Genomic DNA, 18,997 nt, shown 5'->3' on the forward strand with positions numbered 1-18,997 from the left:
GGTTTTTTTCTACCAATTGGGGCTCTCCCTTCACCACCCCCCATCATAATCTTCCATAAATAATATTACACGTATATCGAAAACTTTTACATCTTTTTCAACCACGCATTCTTCAAAAAATTACTATTTCAAAAATTATAATTGCCACGTAATGGGAGCCAAATGGGGGCTAATTCACAAGGTGCTTTACTAGGGATAGAACTTACTGGAAATGGAGTACGAGTTTGTTTAGCTAGTGGACAAATTAAACAATCAGAAATATCACAGAATTTAATGTTTATTGTTGACTGAGAAAATAAACGAGGTGTCTCATTCAATAGGTGACCAAGGCTTTGATGCCAAAGTCTCGAGGAATAAGATGCTGGAACGATGACAGTGCTGCATCTGTTTCTTTGTGGAGTATGATGGTAGTAGAGTCATCCTCGCTCAGTTCCCGTTCCAATCATCTTCCGTTGGTCCTCGAAAAACAGCGTCGACTTCATTGAGTCCACGAGGGATTTCATGGTCTTCTAGTTTTGTTGGAACCGTAGAAATTCCTTCAAGTTGTCACTTGTGCATCACGTTCCTTTAATGCATTGAATGCACAAACCACTGCGAAATGAGCAAAGATACACAAGACGTAATTGAATTGCAATATCAGTGCTAGAAGAAAAATAAAGAGAGTAATATGCAGACACGTAATATAGACAAACAAAACAATTTTAATTTTCAATACAAATTGTACATATTAACACAGTAATTATTCAAAATATTCCTTACTTCTTGTTATTCATAATATTCCTTACTTCTTGTTCATTCGCACTTCCCAGTCGTCACAAATTGGTGACAACTTCATTCATTTTGAAACCTGAGCTCTGATAAAATTTCGAGGTAGAAAAGCCGAGAAACCACCACACATCTAAGCATTCAACATCACAAATAGTATTACTCATTATTATTGGTCACCAATAAATGTTTGTTTGGATACATGGAGCATAAATATAACATCGAGTCCTTCAATATCTGTTCATTAAATGAATAAATTACTACAGTAAATAAATTTTATCTATAAACTCCTCTTTTCTACCAATTAAAAAGAAGTTTTCATGTTTGTAACAAGTTTATACAACTAATTTCGTAAAACAGTCCTTACAATCTACAACCAGTTGTTTTGTATAAGTTTCCTGTATCTACTTGTAAAAATTAAACGATCGGGGAATAAAATATCCATGTCTAACAAGAAGAAAAAGAGGCCATCTAACGATAAATAAGAAGTCCCAGTTTGGGGATCATCATTGGCTGCTGGAACCAGACTAATCAACAGGAACTTGTTAAATAACGTTGAAATGGTGAAAAGGATCTGGTCGACAATAATCTAATCACCAGACGTCCCTGAGGTACCGACCATCCATTTGAAGTTTCTTCACAATAGCCTCCGCTTTAGATGAGTCCACATTTTCCTGAAAATAAAATCAAATTACGATGAAAAAAGAGGAAATTACAAAGACATATTAAGAGCTAGCGAAGTACTTTTTTCGTCGTAATTTTATATCTAGTCTTAGAGGAAACTAACTTGACATGGAGTACAGTCATGTAATTCCCCTGGTCTAGCTCTGGGCTTTTATGTTCTAAGATAAGAAACTGTAGTTTTTATATTTGGATGGCCATCAAATTTCCACATCTCTACAACTATAATACTAGTTCACTGGATGAAGTCCTAACCTTCAAGAACCAAGAATCGCTACTTCTTGCAACAATAGTCTCCACTATTGTTTGATACTCGACTTACCCATTACACTGATATTTAGAAGCATGGGTTGTGTTTCATATTAACATCAACAATTTCATATCTGGAAACAGAAGACAAATAACAATTTGTCATCTTAGTTCCTATAGAAGTCAAACTAGATATTTGTAACCATTTAAGGAGGTGCAAATGCAAATTTATCAACACCTAAGGGCTTCCCCTGGTACTGTTAAGACATTGGCAACTACGACATTGCTAGAGTCTTATATGATCAGAAATGCAAATATTATTTATGGCCAAATCAATGTCACTTTCCCGTGTCTGCATGTGCACAAGCACGAGAGAGAGAGAGCATTTACCTGCTCTTGGACAATGGTATGCAGGGTACGATGGACATCTCTGGCCATTCCCTTGGCATCTCCACATACATAAAGATATCCACCCTGGGAAATTAAACTCCATAGTTCGGCACCCTGCATGTGAAACAATACTACTGAAGCAGCTCAAAATAATGCATACATTGCAGATAATTTGAAGAAAGAATTCATATATTGAAAATAAACGAAATAAAAGAGGCTAAGATGACCACATTTTCTGATATTCAATTCTTTTCTAAGGTTTACGTAGGCTTTGAAGGAATAGAAGAAAGTTGGGACTTTCCTCAAGTTCTCTGTTTTCTATTACAATCTGATGCCTTGTCAAAAACTGAATATGCTAAGAACAAATAAAGCTTACAGACTTCATCTTAAATTTAATATGCTAAGAACAAACAAATTATAGAAGGTAAACTTTGAAGCTATGGAAAGTTGGAGCTTTTCTCCAGTTCATTGTCCTCAATTACCATCTGTCCCCTTTGTTGAAAATTGAATATGCCAAGAACAAAAATCTTTACACCATCTCAAATTTAATAAGCTAAGAACAAATAAATCTCACAGGTATATCCTCGTAATGGCTTTTGTAGTTATAACCAGTTTTTCAACATTTAAATCAAAATTCCGAACATAATTTGATTTTACAGTAGTTTCAAAATTTTCTGTGTGAGATCCTTTAGATATTTGGTTCACATTATGCAGGTTTTAAGAATTACCATTACTTCATTTTATCACTTATTTATGTAAAAGGTATCCAAAAGAGTGATGTGTAATTTTGTATCTCTACTATCCGTCCATAATGACCATAAAGGAAATCAAAATTCAAGCATAACTTTTCGTCTTTCAAATGATAATTGAACCTAATGACTTGCATCAATCAGAACAAACAATCATACACTGAATAAAATGAGATCAGCTATGTAAATCCTTTTTTCTCCAATTCATTCAGAGCACTGTCATGCATTAGAAGAACCAATGCAATAATCTAAAGGTTGGCAGCCACAAGATTTTGGCCTCTCCCTCTAAACTGCTCTAGAGAAATAGCATCACTATTGTGAAAAGAGCTCCTTTAGGTCTATACAAGACATGTCCGAACCACCTGCTGCTTCTGTTAATTTATCCTCAATTGTTGCCACCTCCGGTTATTTTGACTTATATTCTCATTTCTTGTCCATCTTAAAATTGGGCAACAGGTGGAAGTCTGGAGAAATATTATCTACAGCTATAAAAACAATAAATAATTTGATTTCAGTGCTCGGATAACACAGTTCAGCTAAGGATAATTCAGCAATGTGGCAGTTAAACACTTAACCCAGTGTTCTTCCATATAAAATATAGATATATTTAGACAGAGATAATAGCATCTCATAGCTTATCCAATATCCGAATTAATCATAGCTGACCTTCTCCATCATTTTGTGTTGAACATACTCCTTTTGTGGTCCCTCCCTTGAGAAGGCAACAATCAACTCAGAAATTACACCTTGCTCCTCAAAATCTTTTAGCTCGTCTTCATAAATGAAATCCTAAATAGATGTTCAAATTAAGAAGGGCAACAGTCTCAAATTTTATAGTGGTGTAGCTCCTTAGAGTGAGTAATAGATTCTTACCATAAGGCGATTCCTACAGCCAAAAAAGAATAAAGCAGCTCCAAGTTGAGCCCCTTCTTCTTTCAAGGCCAATCTTTCCTGTAAAATGCATTCATTTTATATGCTTACTTTTTAAGGAAAAAAGAAAACCTATCAATTCAAATTCATCCTAATACCTGTAGGAATCCTCTAAATGGTGCCAAGCCAGTACCAGGTCCGACCATTATGATTGGGATGGAAGGATCAGCTGGCAATTTAAAGTTAGATGGCCTGATAAAAATAGGAGACCAGCTACAGTCACTGCTTCTCTCCAGAGGAACTGCATTCTGATAGAATTTCCAAATGGCTTGACGATGTTAGATACCAATGATGATTTACAAGATATTCAAATGGAAACATTTAAGTGGAATGAAAAAAAGAAGATAAAACACAAATACAGATATCTTTTAAATCTTGTTTCCTACCTTCATCCAGGTTGAACACACTCCTTTGTGAATTCGGCCTGTGGGGCTTGGACCTTGAACTACAGCACAAGTCACATGAACCCGACTTGGAGCAAATCTGTACCAGATAAAAATTCCATCAATTTCATTGATCCCCTGGATTAAACTCACATGCACTTAACATGTCATATCGGTATCCTTTTTCAATTCATTACCATCCCCACACCATTTTGAGCATTGGTAGATGACTTTTGCTGATAGTGAGTAGTAATACTAGTTACCTGGGAGAGGATGAAATAGAATAAAATCTTGTCTGCAAGCGAGGGGCTACTGCAGCAAAAAATACACCAAGAGGAGGTTTTGCTGAAGGAAACTCAGCCAGCACCTCAAGGAGACTTCTCTGACTTCCTACCACCCATTGTGAGTACTCATCCTAAAACACAAAATATAGGATGTGCCAAAGAAAAGCATTAAAAATGAAGAAAAAGCCACAATGAGAAAACTAGCATTTTCTGGTGACTGCATGCGAATACATGAAAATAAAAAGAAAAAATGAAAGAGCTAAACACAGATGAAGAAAAGTATAAACTAGTTCACCTTTCCCTGAGGTGATGACAAGAATTTAAGCCTTTCTGCTTCATTAGGTTCAGATGCATGAGCAGCCAATGCAACCAAAGAAGCCTGAAATGAAGAAAAATAAAAATTACACACCCACACACACACACACACACACACACACACATATTGGAAATTGGAAGGGGAGCAAGACCGTTAAAGGTCTCAAAACTAATGTCAAAGCAATGTATAGATACACAATCTATTATACAAAATAAGCACCTTTCGAGGAGGATTCAAAAGATCTGCATAGCGTGCTAGAGCAGTACGAAGCGTGCATGGACCAGGAAAGGGAGGTGGTAATGAGCCTCCCAGCGGCGTACCATCTTCATTGTCATTGTGAACAGAAAATAGTAGATCTAAAGGCTGACCCAACAATTTTGCTGCTTCTTCCACAGTTCCTTCACAATTTTCAGCATAAACACCAACATGGTCTCCGGTTTCATATCTAAAAAAGAGAAATAAGAAAGAAAGACAATCAGTTCAAACACAGACAGCATCCATGGAAGTAAAACACGTGGAGCATACTCAAAAGGTTGCCATAAATCTTAAGAAAGTAATGATAAAACTCGTGCTGAAGCATAAGACGCTCATCTTATAGTTTTATTATGTAATAAAAAAGAAATACTTACCATTATTATATCTTAGTGTAATTTTGGATTTGTATACAATACTTTTGAATGTCTGATGCGGGGTAAGAGCTGCATCCTGACAAAGGCTGATTACTAGTTGGTTCCATAAATTAAGGCCGATTTTTGAGAAAGTATCCCTTGATTGGAGAGTAGAGTTTTTAGGAAGTTAATTTTTTTCCTTTAGATTGATGTGGCTCATTCGAAGGGTGGTATTTTTATATCAACGTAGAAAAATATTCTCGATCTACTAAATGAAACCGGGATGCTATATAAGCTGATTGACACTCCTATAGAACAGAATAACTTACTTGGCAATGTTAACGAGGCAACGGTATCAAAGGCTAGTTTGCAAGTTGATTTACTTATTCCATACTAGAAAAGACATAGCATACTAAGAAACACGGATTGCGTATGGATACGTATCCAAACTTGAATACACTTGGACACCTCTATTTTATAGTTTTTATATTTTTTTGAATTTTTGAAACATACTGAACACGTCAGTACACGTGAAGATGAAGAGTTTTATTAGTTTCAAATTCTTTTAAAACTCATTATTGTAAACAATACATGATTAAGTTTTTTACGTAATAGATAACTATTGTTATTATCAATAATAGCTTATTGAAAATAGAAAATATATGTTAATTATCAATTTCAAAGAAAGTAAACGTTATTAGGATTGTTTATGTTGGATTTTATGCACAATATTAAAGAGATGAAAACGAAAATCAACACAAGAATTTTACGTGGTTTGGCAGTGTGCCTACGTCCACGAGAACGAAGCAGAGATTTCTTTATTCAATTATGAAAAATAGGATTACAACATATTATTTATACTAACCCTAGCCTTGGCCCATATAAAACTTTAAGGTCCGTACAGAAAATACCATTGTACCGTACCGCGGGGCGTTGCCCCCGCACCCCCAACCCATTCAGCGTCCATAACAACCAGACAGTGAATTAAATCCGCGCGAGGCCGATGCCGTCTGTCCGCTCCTCTCACTATACTCTGCTCCGTGCCGATATCGGCCCATTTGATCCAGGGCCTGTGTTCTACTCTATATGAGTCACATGCACAACAATCTCCACCTTGGCGAATATTCACCCCTTAGGAGAAAAAAACATAACCTGAAAAAAAAAAACCACACCATCTAGGACCAATGGGTTGGGACACATCCTCTCTAACAGCTAGAGATATTAATCAAGTTCAAGCAATGCTAGAACCTATCCATTGTGAACGGCTTTGTCATCATGTCTGCTGCGTTCTCTGAGGTATGTACCTTCTCTAACAACAACTCTCCTGAAGTAACCAGCTCTTATCTTATAAAATCTCACATCAATGTGCTTGGTTCTTGCATGATAAATCTGATTCTTAGCTAGGAAGATGGCGCTCTGACTATCACAGTACAGCTTCATTCCATCTTGCTTGATCCCAAGTTCCCTGACAAGCCCTTTCAACCACAATAATTCCTTGGCTGCCTCAGTTGCCATCATGTACTCTGCTTCAGTTGTAAATAATGCCACAAGTGATTGCACCATTGACCTCCAACATATGGGCCCACCTGCGAGTGTGAAAATATAACCTGTATGGGACCTTCTGTCATCCAAGTCCCCTGCATAATCTGCATCTACATATCCTTGAACTGAAATATCACCATGTTGTCTCTCAAACATGATCCCGCACTCCATTGTACCTTTCAAGTACTTGAAAATCCACTTTACAGCTCTCCAATGCTCTCTACCAGGATTAGCCATATACTTACTAACCACGCTAACTGCATGTGCTAAATTTGGTCTGGTACACACCATTGCATACATCAAACATCCAACTGCGCTGGCATAAGGTACCTTTGACATCTTTGCAACATCTTCTTCACTCTTTGGGCACTGATTATTAGACAATTTGAAGTGATTTACAAATGGTGTGGCAACTGATTTTGCATCTGACATGCTAAACCTCTTTGATACTTTCTTCAAATAGTTTTTTTGAGACACCCATAATTTTCTGGCTTTCCTATCTCTGTTGATCTCCATGCCAAGAATTTTCTTAACCGGTTCCAAGTCTTTCATATCAAACTTACTTCTCAACAAAGATTTCAATTTGTCTACCTCATCCATGTTCTTGACAGCAATTAACATGTCGTCCACATACAACATCAAGAAAATATATGAGTTATCCTCAAGAACTCTGTAGTAAACGCAACAATCATACTCAGAACGACTGTAGCCAATTTGAATCATATGAGAGTCGAATTTCTTGTACCATTGCCGTGGAGACTGTTTAAGCCCGTATAAAGACTTCTTCAGTTTACTCACAAGATTCTCTGTTCTTGGTTCCAAAAACCCTTCTGGCTGCTCCATGAAAATCTGTTCCTCCAAATCACCATGAAGGAAAGCAGTCTTCACATCTAGCTGCTCTAACTCCAAATCAAAATTAGCCACCATTGTCAAAACAATCCTGATGGAAGTGTGTCTGACGATTGGAGAGAAAATTTCATCATAATCTACTCCCTTCCTCTATGAGTATCCCTTTGCTACTAATCGAGTCTTGTATTTTTCTCCTTCCTTTTCTGACATTGGTTCTTTCTTTCTATACACCCACTTACACCTTATCTATTTCTTCCCCTCTGGAAGCTCCACCGAATCCCAAGTATCATTTTTATGCAGTGACTCAATTTCCTCCGTCATAGCCTCTATTCATTTACCTTTCTCCTGACTACCAATGGCATCCTGAAAAGTTATAGGATCGCTATTGCTGGTAATGAGTGCATAAGAAACCGAATCCTCAAATTCATACTTTGCTGGTGGTTTGGTAGTGCGACGTGGTCTATCTAAGGCAACACTATGATATTGCTCCACTTCTGACCCAGAACTATCTGCTCCCTGGGCATTAATTTCTATGTTAACATTGTCTAGCTCTACTTGCACCACTTGGCTCTTACCTCTGCCCTCGTCTGAATTGAGCTTCTCTTTATCTGTAGAAACTTTAAGCATAAATGCTTCATCAACTACTGCATCCCTACTTATCATCATCTTCCTTGCCTCTGGATCCCAAAACTTGTATCCCTTTACACCTTTAACATAGCCCAAAAAAATGCATTTTCTTGATTTCGGATCAAGTTTGGATCGCTGATCACTAGATACATGCACATACGTCGGACAACCAAATACTCTCAATTCAGAATAATCAACTTCATTACCTGTCCAAACTTCCTCTGCAACTTTCCCATCTAGTGCTGCTCGTGGTGATCTGCTTATGACATAACATGCCATGTTCACTGCTTCTACCCAAAAACTCTTCGAGAGCCCTGCGTTCAGCCTCAAGCATCTTGCCCGTTCTGCAATTGTTCTGTTCATCCTTTCCACAACACCATTCTGTTGCGGTGTCTTGCGAACTGTATAGTGCCGCTGAATACCATGCTCCTCATAAAATTTCAAAATCTGTGAATCTGTATACTCTGTACCGTTATCTGTCCTCAGATACTTAATTTTTCTGCCCATCTGGTTCTCTACTTCTGCTTTCCATAATTTGAACTTGGCAAAGGCTTCAGACTTGTGCTTCATGAAATATACCCAAACTTTTCTAGAGAAGTCATCAATGAAAGTAATAAAATACTGAGATCCACTTTTGGACAACTCCCTCACTGGTCCCCAAACATCTGAGTGCGCGTAATCAAGAATGCCCTCTATCTTGTGCTTTCCCATCTTGAAGTGTACTCTGGACTGTTTTCCAAGTACATAGAACTTGCAGAAATTCAGCTTGCATGATTTTACCCCCTTCAACAAATTCCTCTTGTGAAGTTCAACCATGCCACGTTCTCCTATATGCCCCAGTAGCATATGCCATAGAAGAGTGTCATCTGACTCAAATTCTGCTGTAGCAACTCCACTTACAACTGTATCCCCAAGTAGTTTGTAGATATTCCCTACCAATTTCTGACCCTTCATCACAATCATAGCCCCTTTCTTCACTGTTAGAGCCCCACACTCTGACTTATAAGAGTAACCATTTGTGTCTAAAGTGCCTAAAGAAATTAGATTCTTTTTCAATTCAGGTACATGCCTAATATTTTCCAAGGTCCTTATCACACCATCGAACATTTTAAATTTTATGGACCCCATTCCAATGACCTTACATGATGCATCATTACCCATTAGAACAGATCCAAAATTACCAGAACGATATAAATGAAACCAATCCCGGTGAGAACACATGTGATATGAACAGGCTGAATCAAGTACCCAACAGTCATTTAATTTTACAGAATTACCTGCAGAGACTGATAACATGTCTCCATCTCCAGAATCTGAGTCTCCTTCTGCAACACTAGCTGAGTTTGAGGACCCATCACCTTTCCTTTCATCACTCTGCTTCTTTATTCGGACAGTCTCTCTTAAAATGGCCCATCTGATGGCATTTGTAGCACTTCACGTTTTTCTTATTTTGATTTCTAGATTTTGATCTTGTGCTTCCTCTAAAAGAAACACCCCTGTCCTTCCTTCTCCCACGATCCTGGTAGCCCTTTACGATCAACCCTTCAACCTGTGAAGTTTCACCAGTACGCAGTTTCCACTGATTGTAGGCTAACAGGGCTGATGTGACTTCCTCCAATTCGAGTCTCTTTACCCCACGTCAACGTGGTCACCAGATGGTCGTACGAAAGAGGTAGTGAGCACAACAAAATCATTGCCTTGTCTTCATCATCAAACTTGATTTCAAGTCGCAATAGATCGCTGATGATTTGATTGAACACATTGGTGTGTTGAATCAGATCCGTACCCTCCAACATTTTTAGCCCGTACAGCCGCTGCTTTAGATGCAGCTTGTTCGTGAGAGACTTCGACATATAACGACTCTCCAATTTCTCCCAAACCTCCCCTGAAAACTCAACATCCATGACGTGATACATGATTTCGTCCGCCAAACAAAGCCGAATTGTACCAAGTACTCGCGCCTCGAGCTCTTCCCAATCGGCATCTGACGTACCCTCTGGTTTCTTCCCAGATAGTGCCTTCATCATCCCTTGCTGCGCCAACAAATCCTCCACCCTTCGCTGCCATAATTCGAAGTTCCCAGATCCGTCAAACTTCATCACATCAAATTTTGCAATCGAAGAACTCGCCATCTGAACCTAACTCTGATACCAGTTGTTGGATTTTATGCGCAATATTAAAGAGATGAAAGCGAAAATCAATACAAAAATTTTACGAGGTTCGACGATGTGCCTACGTCCACGAGAGCGAAGCGGAGATTTCTTTATTTAGTTATGAAAAATAGGGTTACAACATATTATTTATACTAACCCTAGCCTAGGCTCATATAAAATTTTAAGGCCCGTACAGAAAATACCCCTGTACCGGGGCGTTGCCCCCGCACCCCCAACTCATTCAGCGTCCCTAACAACCAAACAATGAATCAAACTCGCGCGAGGCCGATGCCGTCACTCCGCTCCTCTCACTCCACTCCGCTCCGCGCCGGCATCGGCCCATTTGATCCAGGACCTGTGTTCCACTCTATATGAGCCACATGCACAACAGTTTACACTTATGATTGGAAATAGATATAGTATTGAATAATTGACAGAGTTCTAAATTAATTGACAACAAGAGCTTCATATATGTAAAACTGTGCTAATAGTTGACAACTATAGTTTTATTATTAGAAATATATAATAATATTAAAAAAAAAAAAAATTTATACATGTTTCAGCACATCCTTAATTTTTTTAAAAGCTATATCAACATACCCTTATCTTATCATATTCGAATTATGGATTTGAATTTGTAATTCTTAGATAATGCCACAATATGGTATTGATTAAAATCTTAATTTAATCTAAGTTAAAGTAAACAATCAATTTTAACCATTTATTTTATGGGTCATATAAACAATACGGTATGGATTAAAATCTGAATTTAATCTAAGTTAAAGTCAACAAAAAATTTTACCCACTTATTTTATGGGTCCTATAACATTTCAACCACACATTTCATCAACTTTTATCAAAATCTATTAAAAAACTTATTTTAATCCCTACTAAACAGGGGGAATATATGCTGCAAGCATGGTAAGTCAATTTATACATTCGTTGAGGGAGTCATCTTGAGGCATGATAAAGAATTCTTCAATAATTGAACACACGTAAATGGCATTTTGTTTAAAAGGAGTACAAAGTTAGAGTTTAGAACCATATACTGATGCAGATTGGCAGGACCAATTGTTGATTGGAGGTCATCAGGTATTGTACCTTCCGATGAAGAGTTGTGGCAAGATCAAGTGTAGAGACAGAGTTTAGAACTATGGCACAAGAAATTTGTGAACTTCTCTGGTTGAAGATTATCCATGATAATCTTAAATTTAAATGGGATAGAACAATGAACTTCTCGTGACAATAAATCATCTATTAATATTGCACACAGCCCTGTCTGACATCATTGTAAAAAGCTTGTTTTTAGACATTTTATCAAAGAGAAGTTGGATAGTGGCGATTTACACTTCTTATGTTGCAACCGAAGGACAGCTGGCAGATATCTTAAATAAAGGACTTTCAAGTTGAGCATTTCAGATGATCTATAGCATGCTGGGAATGAATAAGATCTATTAACCAGCTTGCGGGGGAGTGTTGACAAAGAAATCCATAATTAGCCGGTTATAAAAAGGAGAGTCAAAGGCTGATTTGCTAATTGCTAATTGGTTCCAAAAATTAAGGCTGATTTTTAAAGAATATCCAATGATTGTAGGTTAGAATTTTTTGGAAGTTAAGTTCTCCATTGCAGTAGATTAACAAATAGCCGTACAATTGTACATATTCATGACTTTGTAATAAAACATTATATTAAGTTCACAAGTTTCTTCAGTCTCCTTGATGAATCTAAAGGGATTGAATCATATGTTAGACATTCGGAAGAGCACTCTGGAATTAAAAGTTTTTAGGTTGAGAAGAACCAGGACTGGATTAGTGCAATGCAATTTTAACCCCTGTTTTGCCCCCATTTTCCAAAACTCGTTTTCAACCACACATTTTATGGGAGCTACAATTTTTTAATAAATTTTCAACAACACATTTAATCAACTTTTATCAAAATCTACTAAAAAAATTGATTTTTTTATCTAAATTAAACATGTGATCAATAATACTAGGAATAATGATAATAATGAAGTTTGTGTGACATAGGATATCTCTTTAATATTAAGAGGCCAGTTCTACAAAATAGCAATTGGACCTACTATTTTAATAATTTAGTGTTGAGCAGTTGTTAAAGGGCAAAATGTTGATAAACGTAGTGGAAATGAGGATACTAAGATGGATACATAGTCATGCTAAAATGCATTTGTTATGATATGAAAATATACATCAAAAAGTGGGGGTGGTGCAAATTGAAGATAAATTAGATCAATGACAATATAAGTGGTTGGGCCTTTGTTTCGCACAAAACTAAAGAGGGCCCTTCTTAAGAATAATGCAATTTCACTAGAACAAATTAGAATAGAGAGTGAGTGAGTAATTGACCAAAACTAATATGGTATGTTGTAGTTACGAGGAATATATTCGCTTTATATCTTTCAATAGATTCAGCAATGATCTTAACTGCGTAAAGAAAAAAGATGTCTTCTTTATTGTTGCTGTAATAAATCAGGATAGAAATAACCCATCCAAATAACTTAAAGTCAGTAATCAGTATATGAAAATAGTCCGACAGCCTAAACTTCCAGACTGGTAATACTTCTCACTAGCCCTCTCTCATCGAGTGCGAAGATTTATTTACTTTTCCATTTTAACCATCAACATCATCAGTGCACCACTCAAGGTGATTATTAGATCTTCAGACATGGAGGCTTGTCTGTACACCATATATGAAAAATAAAAACATATAAAAGCAAAAAAACTTACGTTATACCAGTGCCTGATACATCAAACTCCAGGTGTATGCAAGAGCGATCAGACTCTGGTGTGTGAAGCTCTTTTACTACAGCAACATTGACTCTTCAAGAAGAAACTCATTCAATCAGTGGAGCACAAAAAAAAAAGGGGTGAAACAGAAAGAACAGGCATCAGACAATATAGATACCTGCATGGATGGTGAATATCATATGAAGCATTCCCATTAGGGATGCTTGAGTATTCATCATCATACGATGTTGCTGCAATATCATAAGTTACTACTCTATATTCCGGAATTGCAGCAGAGTATGGGGTAGATGGGGAATGCTGATCATCTTCACCCCTTAGAACTTGATCTAACTCAGGCCATAGTTGTTCCCGCCTAGAAAAATAAGTCTCCCACTTAGAGCAGCAGCTCCATATTTTAAAAGATCATTAAACAAAAAGAATAAAAGAGGACACTTTGCAGATGCAACATAGTGAGTACAGAAAATACAGCATGGAAAAAAAATAAAATAAAATAAAATAAATTATACAGCATACCAAGCAGAAAAATCATCTTCAATGCATTGATCATCGTCACCAAGACCGACTGGTACTAGACGTTTTCCACCTGAAATTTATAAAAAGATTAAAACTTCAGTAACATATGAATATGATGGGAATAGTCAATAACTTCTCAAAATTATGATATTCACATGGTATTCAAGAAATAGAAGTAAAGAAGATTGCGGTGCTGAGTACTAGACCAGCAGTAAAAAGTGTCCCTTATCAAACCATTGCTACAGACATTTAATGATGCCAAGAATTTAAGAAATGTTGTTTTCCTATTGTCTACCAAAGAAGTACTTCTAGTACTAAAATTGAGTGGCTATACCAAGTTGCATCACAATTAAGAAAACTGTTGTAGCGAGTGGCAACAAAAGCATGTAAAAACCACATAATTAAATATCTTTCCTACCCAATTACAATTCGATTAAATCTTAAATGTTTTACATCTTTCTATGACATCAAAAGTTTCTTACTATGATAAAGGAATGATTATTCAGCACCTTCATTTGGATATATAGAAAGCTCATTTGTATCACACATGAAATCATAAAGACCTAAAAAAAAAGTGTATACATTTAATACTAGCAGCAGACAGGTCTCCGACAATCACTTAAGGATTTTGTTATCGCAAGCCAAAGAGACTTATTCTAGGCCAACAAGAAAAAAGAAACAGCAAACAAAAATGATATTTAAGCCCATCTATTAATTGGCCTTTAACGATCAAATTTTATCAAAGAGATCATTATAGCAGATCATTTGTTTGCAGCAGTATTTTATTGCAACAAGTTAACTTGAAATTCATTAGCATGGAGATAAAATAAAAAACTGCTAATCTGAAAGAGAAAACAAAAAAAAAAAGTTGTTGACAAGTAATACAAGTTTAAGTCAACAGAAATAACACAATTCTGAATAAAGGAAATCAGAGGATAGCTGGAACAACCATTCATCTATGTTTCCAAAAATGACAGCTTAAATCACTTTTCACACTTTATAAGAAATTATCACCAATAACATTAAGGTGGTGATTTGAGTTTAATAAAAATATGGTAAGGGATCAACTAAACTAACAGCATAGGAAAAAATGGTAAGAGCAAGAGGAAAATCTTGCCACAAACAGGAGTATTCTACCTACCTTGTTCACTAAACTGTTCATCAACCACCTTCCCTATCTGTTTCAGAAAGGCATCTGTTAGATAATCAACAAAGATGATATTGGCAAATAACATGCAAACATGCTATTTGAGCTCCATATTTCACATACAATGAGCTCAAGAATCAAAATATGGAGTCCATCTATCACTTCCCAAAAATATATGTAACCAACCTAGATACCTTGTTGAAATGTTCATATTGTCGGTTACCCAAACCAAATACACCATATGAAAGATGCTGAAGCCAGGGCTCTCTTTCTTTCTCCTAATAAATTCCAACGCATTTTTTGTCAAGAAAAGGCTCAAGGAAGAAGCACAATCAAATAAATCTACTCTTCGTACCAACCTCAGTGAACCATTTGTAAAATCTAGCAGCATTATCAGTTGGCTCTCCATCTCCATAACTGAAGCAGTAGTCCCATGTTGTCATTATCAGTTATAGGGAAATCAAGGCCACACTAAACCACGAAAAATTCTGCTACATAAAATGCAGGTAACTTGTAAAGCCAAATTAAGAAATTTGATCTTACGTAGCCAGCATGAAAAATGCTAATGTCTCTTTCTTGAGTTTTTTCTCATACTGATCATCATCTGCAGCATAATCATCCTACTCCAACCAAAAAAAAATAAAAAAAGATAGAGAGAGAGAGAGTCGAATAACATAGTAAACAATAACATTCAGGAGATGCGACTTGTGAAAAATAACACAGCTGTGTCAACATACCAAGTCAACAACTTTCACAAATGCCTTCTCATATCTTGCTTTAATTTCCTCTGCTAAAGCCTAGAAAAGGACATCATAAAAAGTTTATAACACCATGATTTACCTAATTAAACCAGAATGCATATAACTTTTAAAGCCAAAAGGCATCATAAAAACATTAGAACGGCATGATTTATCATCTTAGGCCGGATTGCATATATTTTTGCATGCATTAACCATTATAGATTGTGAGCAACCAATACAGCAACAAAGGAAAAAACAAAAAAAAATAAAACTCATCTTGCATTTACTTGCACTTTCAAAGAATGGGTATTGATAATGTGAAATGCGAAAAGCATCCCACAAAACACTCCCCTTTTTAGTTTCCTGGTCAGACTTTCATCCATAAACAAAAAAATAAATGGAAAAAAATATCATCATTGGATCCACAACTGAGAAGCTCATAGTGGTCACATACAATTACGCCATCCTAATTCATCTTGCATTTATTTGCATTTTCAAAAAAATGGGTATCAATACTTGTCAAATGTAAGAAGCATCTGACAAAGTGCTCCCATTTTTTAGTTTCCCCATCTTCAAGATTTCCGTCTGCATAAAATCAAAATAAATGGACAAAATAACATCATTGGATCAACAATTGACATCATGCTCGTTGTGGACACACACAGAGGGCGCCATCCCGCTCTAACGACAAAATTCTCATAGAACTTCTAAATGCTTTCCCGCCAGCAACAAAAACACACACTCAAATGCATATAGAAAGTTCAACTGATACAAGATGCGCTTTTTTTGTTAATGTGTTTCAAATAGAAAGATTCCGTCTAACGGCCGTAAAACAGAGACAGATCAATGAATTGATTCAACTCTATAAAGTTGTCGTGAATAACTTTTCCTGAAGTTGAGTCTCAAAACCAATTCGAAGGGAATCGTAATCTCAGAACATTCATAACACAATTCAACAATAAACTGTCTTACACCTTTGCAAAACCCTCAGCAGTACCAGTCTGGGTACCAAAAAACACCGTAACTTTAACCTTGTTGGGGTCAACATCAAGGTCCTCGTCCTCATCCTTAAGCGGCACCGGCTTGAGAACCACGACTGCACTCGCCTCCTTACTCCGATCATTCGATCTCTTCCATATAAAAACCAAAAACCCTACGATCACCGCCACCGACGTCGTCAGCACCACCAGAACCAAATCTTCGCTCAGCTTCAGTCCCAGCATTTTCTCCATGGATCTCGCCAACTCCAGCCTCCACTGCACCATAGTTTATACGTATATGAATAGAGAATATAGATACAATATACGTATAAGCGCCGCCTGGCCGGATTGGAAAGCGTAGGGAACGGATGGAGGAGAAGAAGTGTTAATTATGCAGGCCGACAGCGGTGCAAGGACATCAGCCTTTGACCAAAGCGGTTTGTTTAATTGTTTGTGGGCCTTAATTATGTAAAATGTCATTTTATAAGACAAAAAGAATAGAAAAAGAAAAGGGCCTTTTCTCTTATTTTTTATTTTGGTTTTTGTATGAAAATGTATTTATGAAAGGATTGAAAAAGCGCATTTTTGAGTTGAAAATGTGTAGCTTCATAAATTGATTTATTTCTCTTTTAATCTTTCGTATTTGAGATTATAAGATACATGTAGCTTTATAAATTGATTTACATGAGTGTGACTTTACTATTGGCTTAATTGAAAAGAGTAGCACTTTTAATTTTTCGTATAGTTGATTTATAAGAAATTTGCAGCTTTAAATTTTTGATTTATTTTAGGGTCCTTAGAGAATTTAGAAGTTCGACACTTTGATAGATATTAAAAAAAAATACTAAATTTAATGATTTTAAATATTGATTTATTTGTTGAATTTTTTTTCCAACTTTTGAATTGTCCAAACAAGAACTTTATAAAAGAATCGAAGCACAAAGATAATTGTAATTATAAGGAAATCCTTAATTTTAAAATTTTCATTTATTTAACTATAAATTTTTTTGGTGAAAATAAGTAACTCCTTTAATTTTTGTAATTGAGATTATAAGAAGTCTGCAGCTTTAAGAATTAAATTATTTTATTGTAACTTGTTTAATGTTTAAATAAGTAACTTTTTCAATTTGTATATTGAGATGATAAGAATTCTGCATATTTCAGAATTAAATTTATATGATTGTAACGTGTTTAAATTTAAAACAAGTAATTCTTTTGATTTATGTAATTAAGATATAAAATAAGTTGCAGTTTTAAAAGAATTTATTTATTTGACTATAATGTCAAAATGAATATTCTTTTAAATTTCGATTATAAGAAATCTATTGCATAAAAAATTAATTTATTTAATAATTAAAGAAAAACTAATTTATTTAACGATAAATTCTAAGTTGTTATAAGAAAGAGAAAAGAGAATAAAATAGAGAGAAATTAATAGACTTGTATGTATTTTATTAAGAACTAGAGTCTTATATTTATAGGTAAGAATCACGAATACAATTGCAATAATTTCTAGGACTGAAGGTTTAAAATTGTCATTCATTAACAAATCTTAATAAACTTTCTATTTACAACACTCCTTCTTGAATGTCATATTATAAAATATATGTCTCATTAAAACCTTGATTAATAAAAATCTAATAGGGCAAAAAAAATCAAACAAAAGAAAAAGAGTACAATTATTTTGGAGTATTAAAAATAAATATTGTCTCATTAAACTTTTGCTAGGAAGACCCAGTGGGATAAAATATATGCAAAGAAAAAATAATACAGTTACTCTCCTTGATGTTAATCACTGAAAAACTTTGAGTGAACGCATTTTAATCTCATGAACTAATTTCTTGAATATAAATGTTGATAGTACTTTTGTGAATAAATTGGCCACATTGTCACTTGAGCGAATTTGTTGGATGTCGATGTCGTCAATCTTTTAAAGCTCATTTGTATAAAAGAATTTTGAAGAAATATGCTTCGTTCTGTCACTTTTGATAGAGTCTTCTCTAAGTTGTACAATACAAGCTGCATTGTCCTCATACAAAAATGTTGGACTATCTTTTATTGAAGTTAACCTATACGATGATTGGATATGATGGGTCATGTTTCTCAACCATACAAATTCTTGACATGCTTCACGGATTGCAATAATTTCAAAATGATTTGAGGATGTTGCTATTAAAGATTACTTCACAAATCTCGTGATATAGCTATTCCTCCACGTGTAAACACCTATCCTATTTATGATTTTGCTTTATGTGGGTCACATAAATAACCTGTATCTACATATCCCACTAAAGTAGATCACGACTTTTGAAAATAAAATAATCC

At 35.6% G+C, this 18,997-nt stretch overlaps 1 protein-coding gene across 2 annotated transcripts; it reads right to left on the bottom strand.

Annotated features, from left to right (window-relative positions):
* Positions 1-912: 912 nt before the first annotated feature.
* On the bottom strand, positions 913-17,124 carry LOC111401387 (NADPH--cytochrome P450 reductase-like). 2 transcript variants are annotated; one of them, XM_023029098.1, is made up of 18 exons: positions 16,667-17,124; positions 15,690-15,749; positions 15,496-15,572; positions 15,312-15,369; positions 15,147-15,230; positions 14,947-14,983; positions 13,806-13,875; positions 13,450-13,644; positions 13,272-13,364; positions 4,967-5,192; positions 4,727-4,810; positions 4,411-4,562; positions 4,151-4,247; positions 3,863-4,012; positions 3,708-3,785; positions 3,501-3,623; positions 2,086-2,199; positions 913-1,439 (listed from the first exon to the last, which is right to left on the bottom strand). In XM_023029098.1, exons 1-18 carry the CDS (start codon positions 16,955-16,957, stop codon positions 1,359-1,361), a joined length of 2,070 nt encoding a protein of 689 aa, XP_022884866.1. In that variant the 5' UTR covers positions 16,958-17,124; the 3' UTR covers positions 913-1,358. The 2 variants fall into 2 exon arrangements, with proteins under 2 accessions (XP_022884866.1, XP_022884867.1); XM_023029099.1 differs by having other exon boundaries at positions 16,724-17,121.
* Between the last annotated feature and the right edge of the window lie 1,873 nt (positions 17,125-18,997).

The sequence above is a fragment of the Olea europaea genome, chromosome 10, assembly GCF_002742605.1.
Source record: "Olea europaea var. sylvestris chromosome 10, O_europaea_v1, whole genome shotgun sequence".
Taxonomy (NCBI): Eukaryota; Viridiplantae; Streptophyta; class Magnoliopsida; order Lamiales; family Oleaceae; genus Olea; species Olea europaea.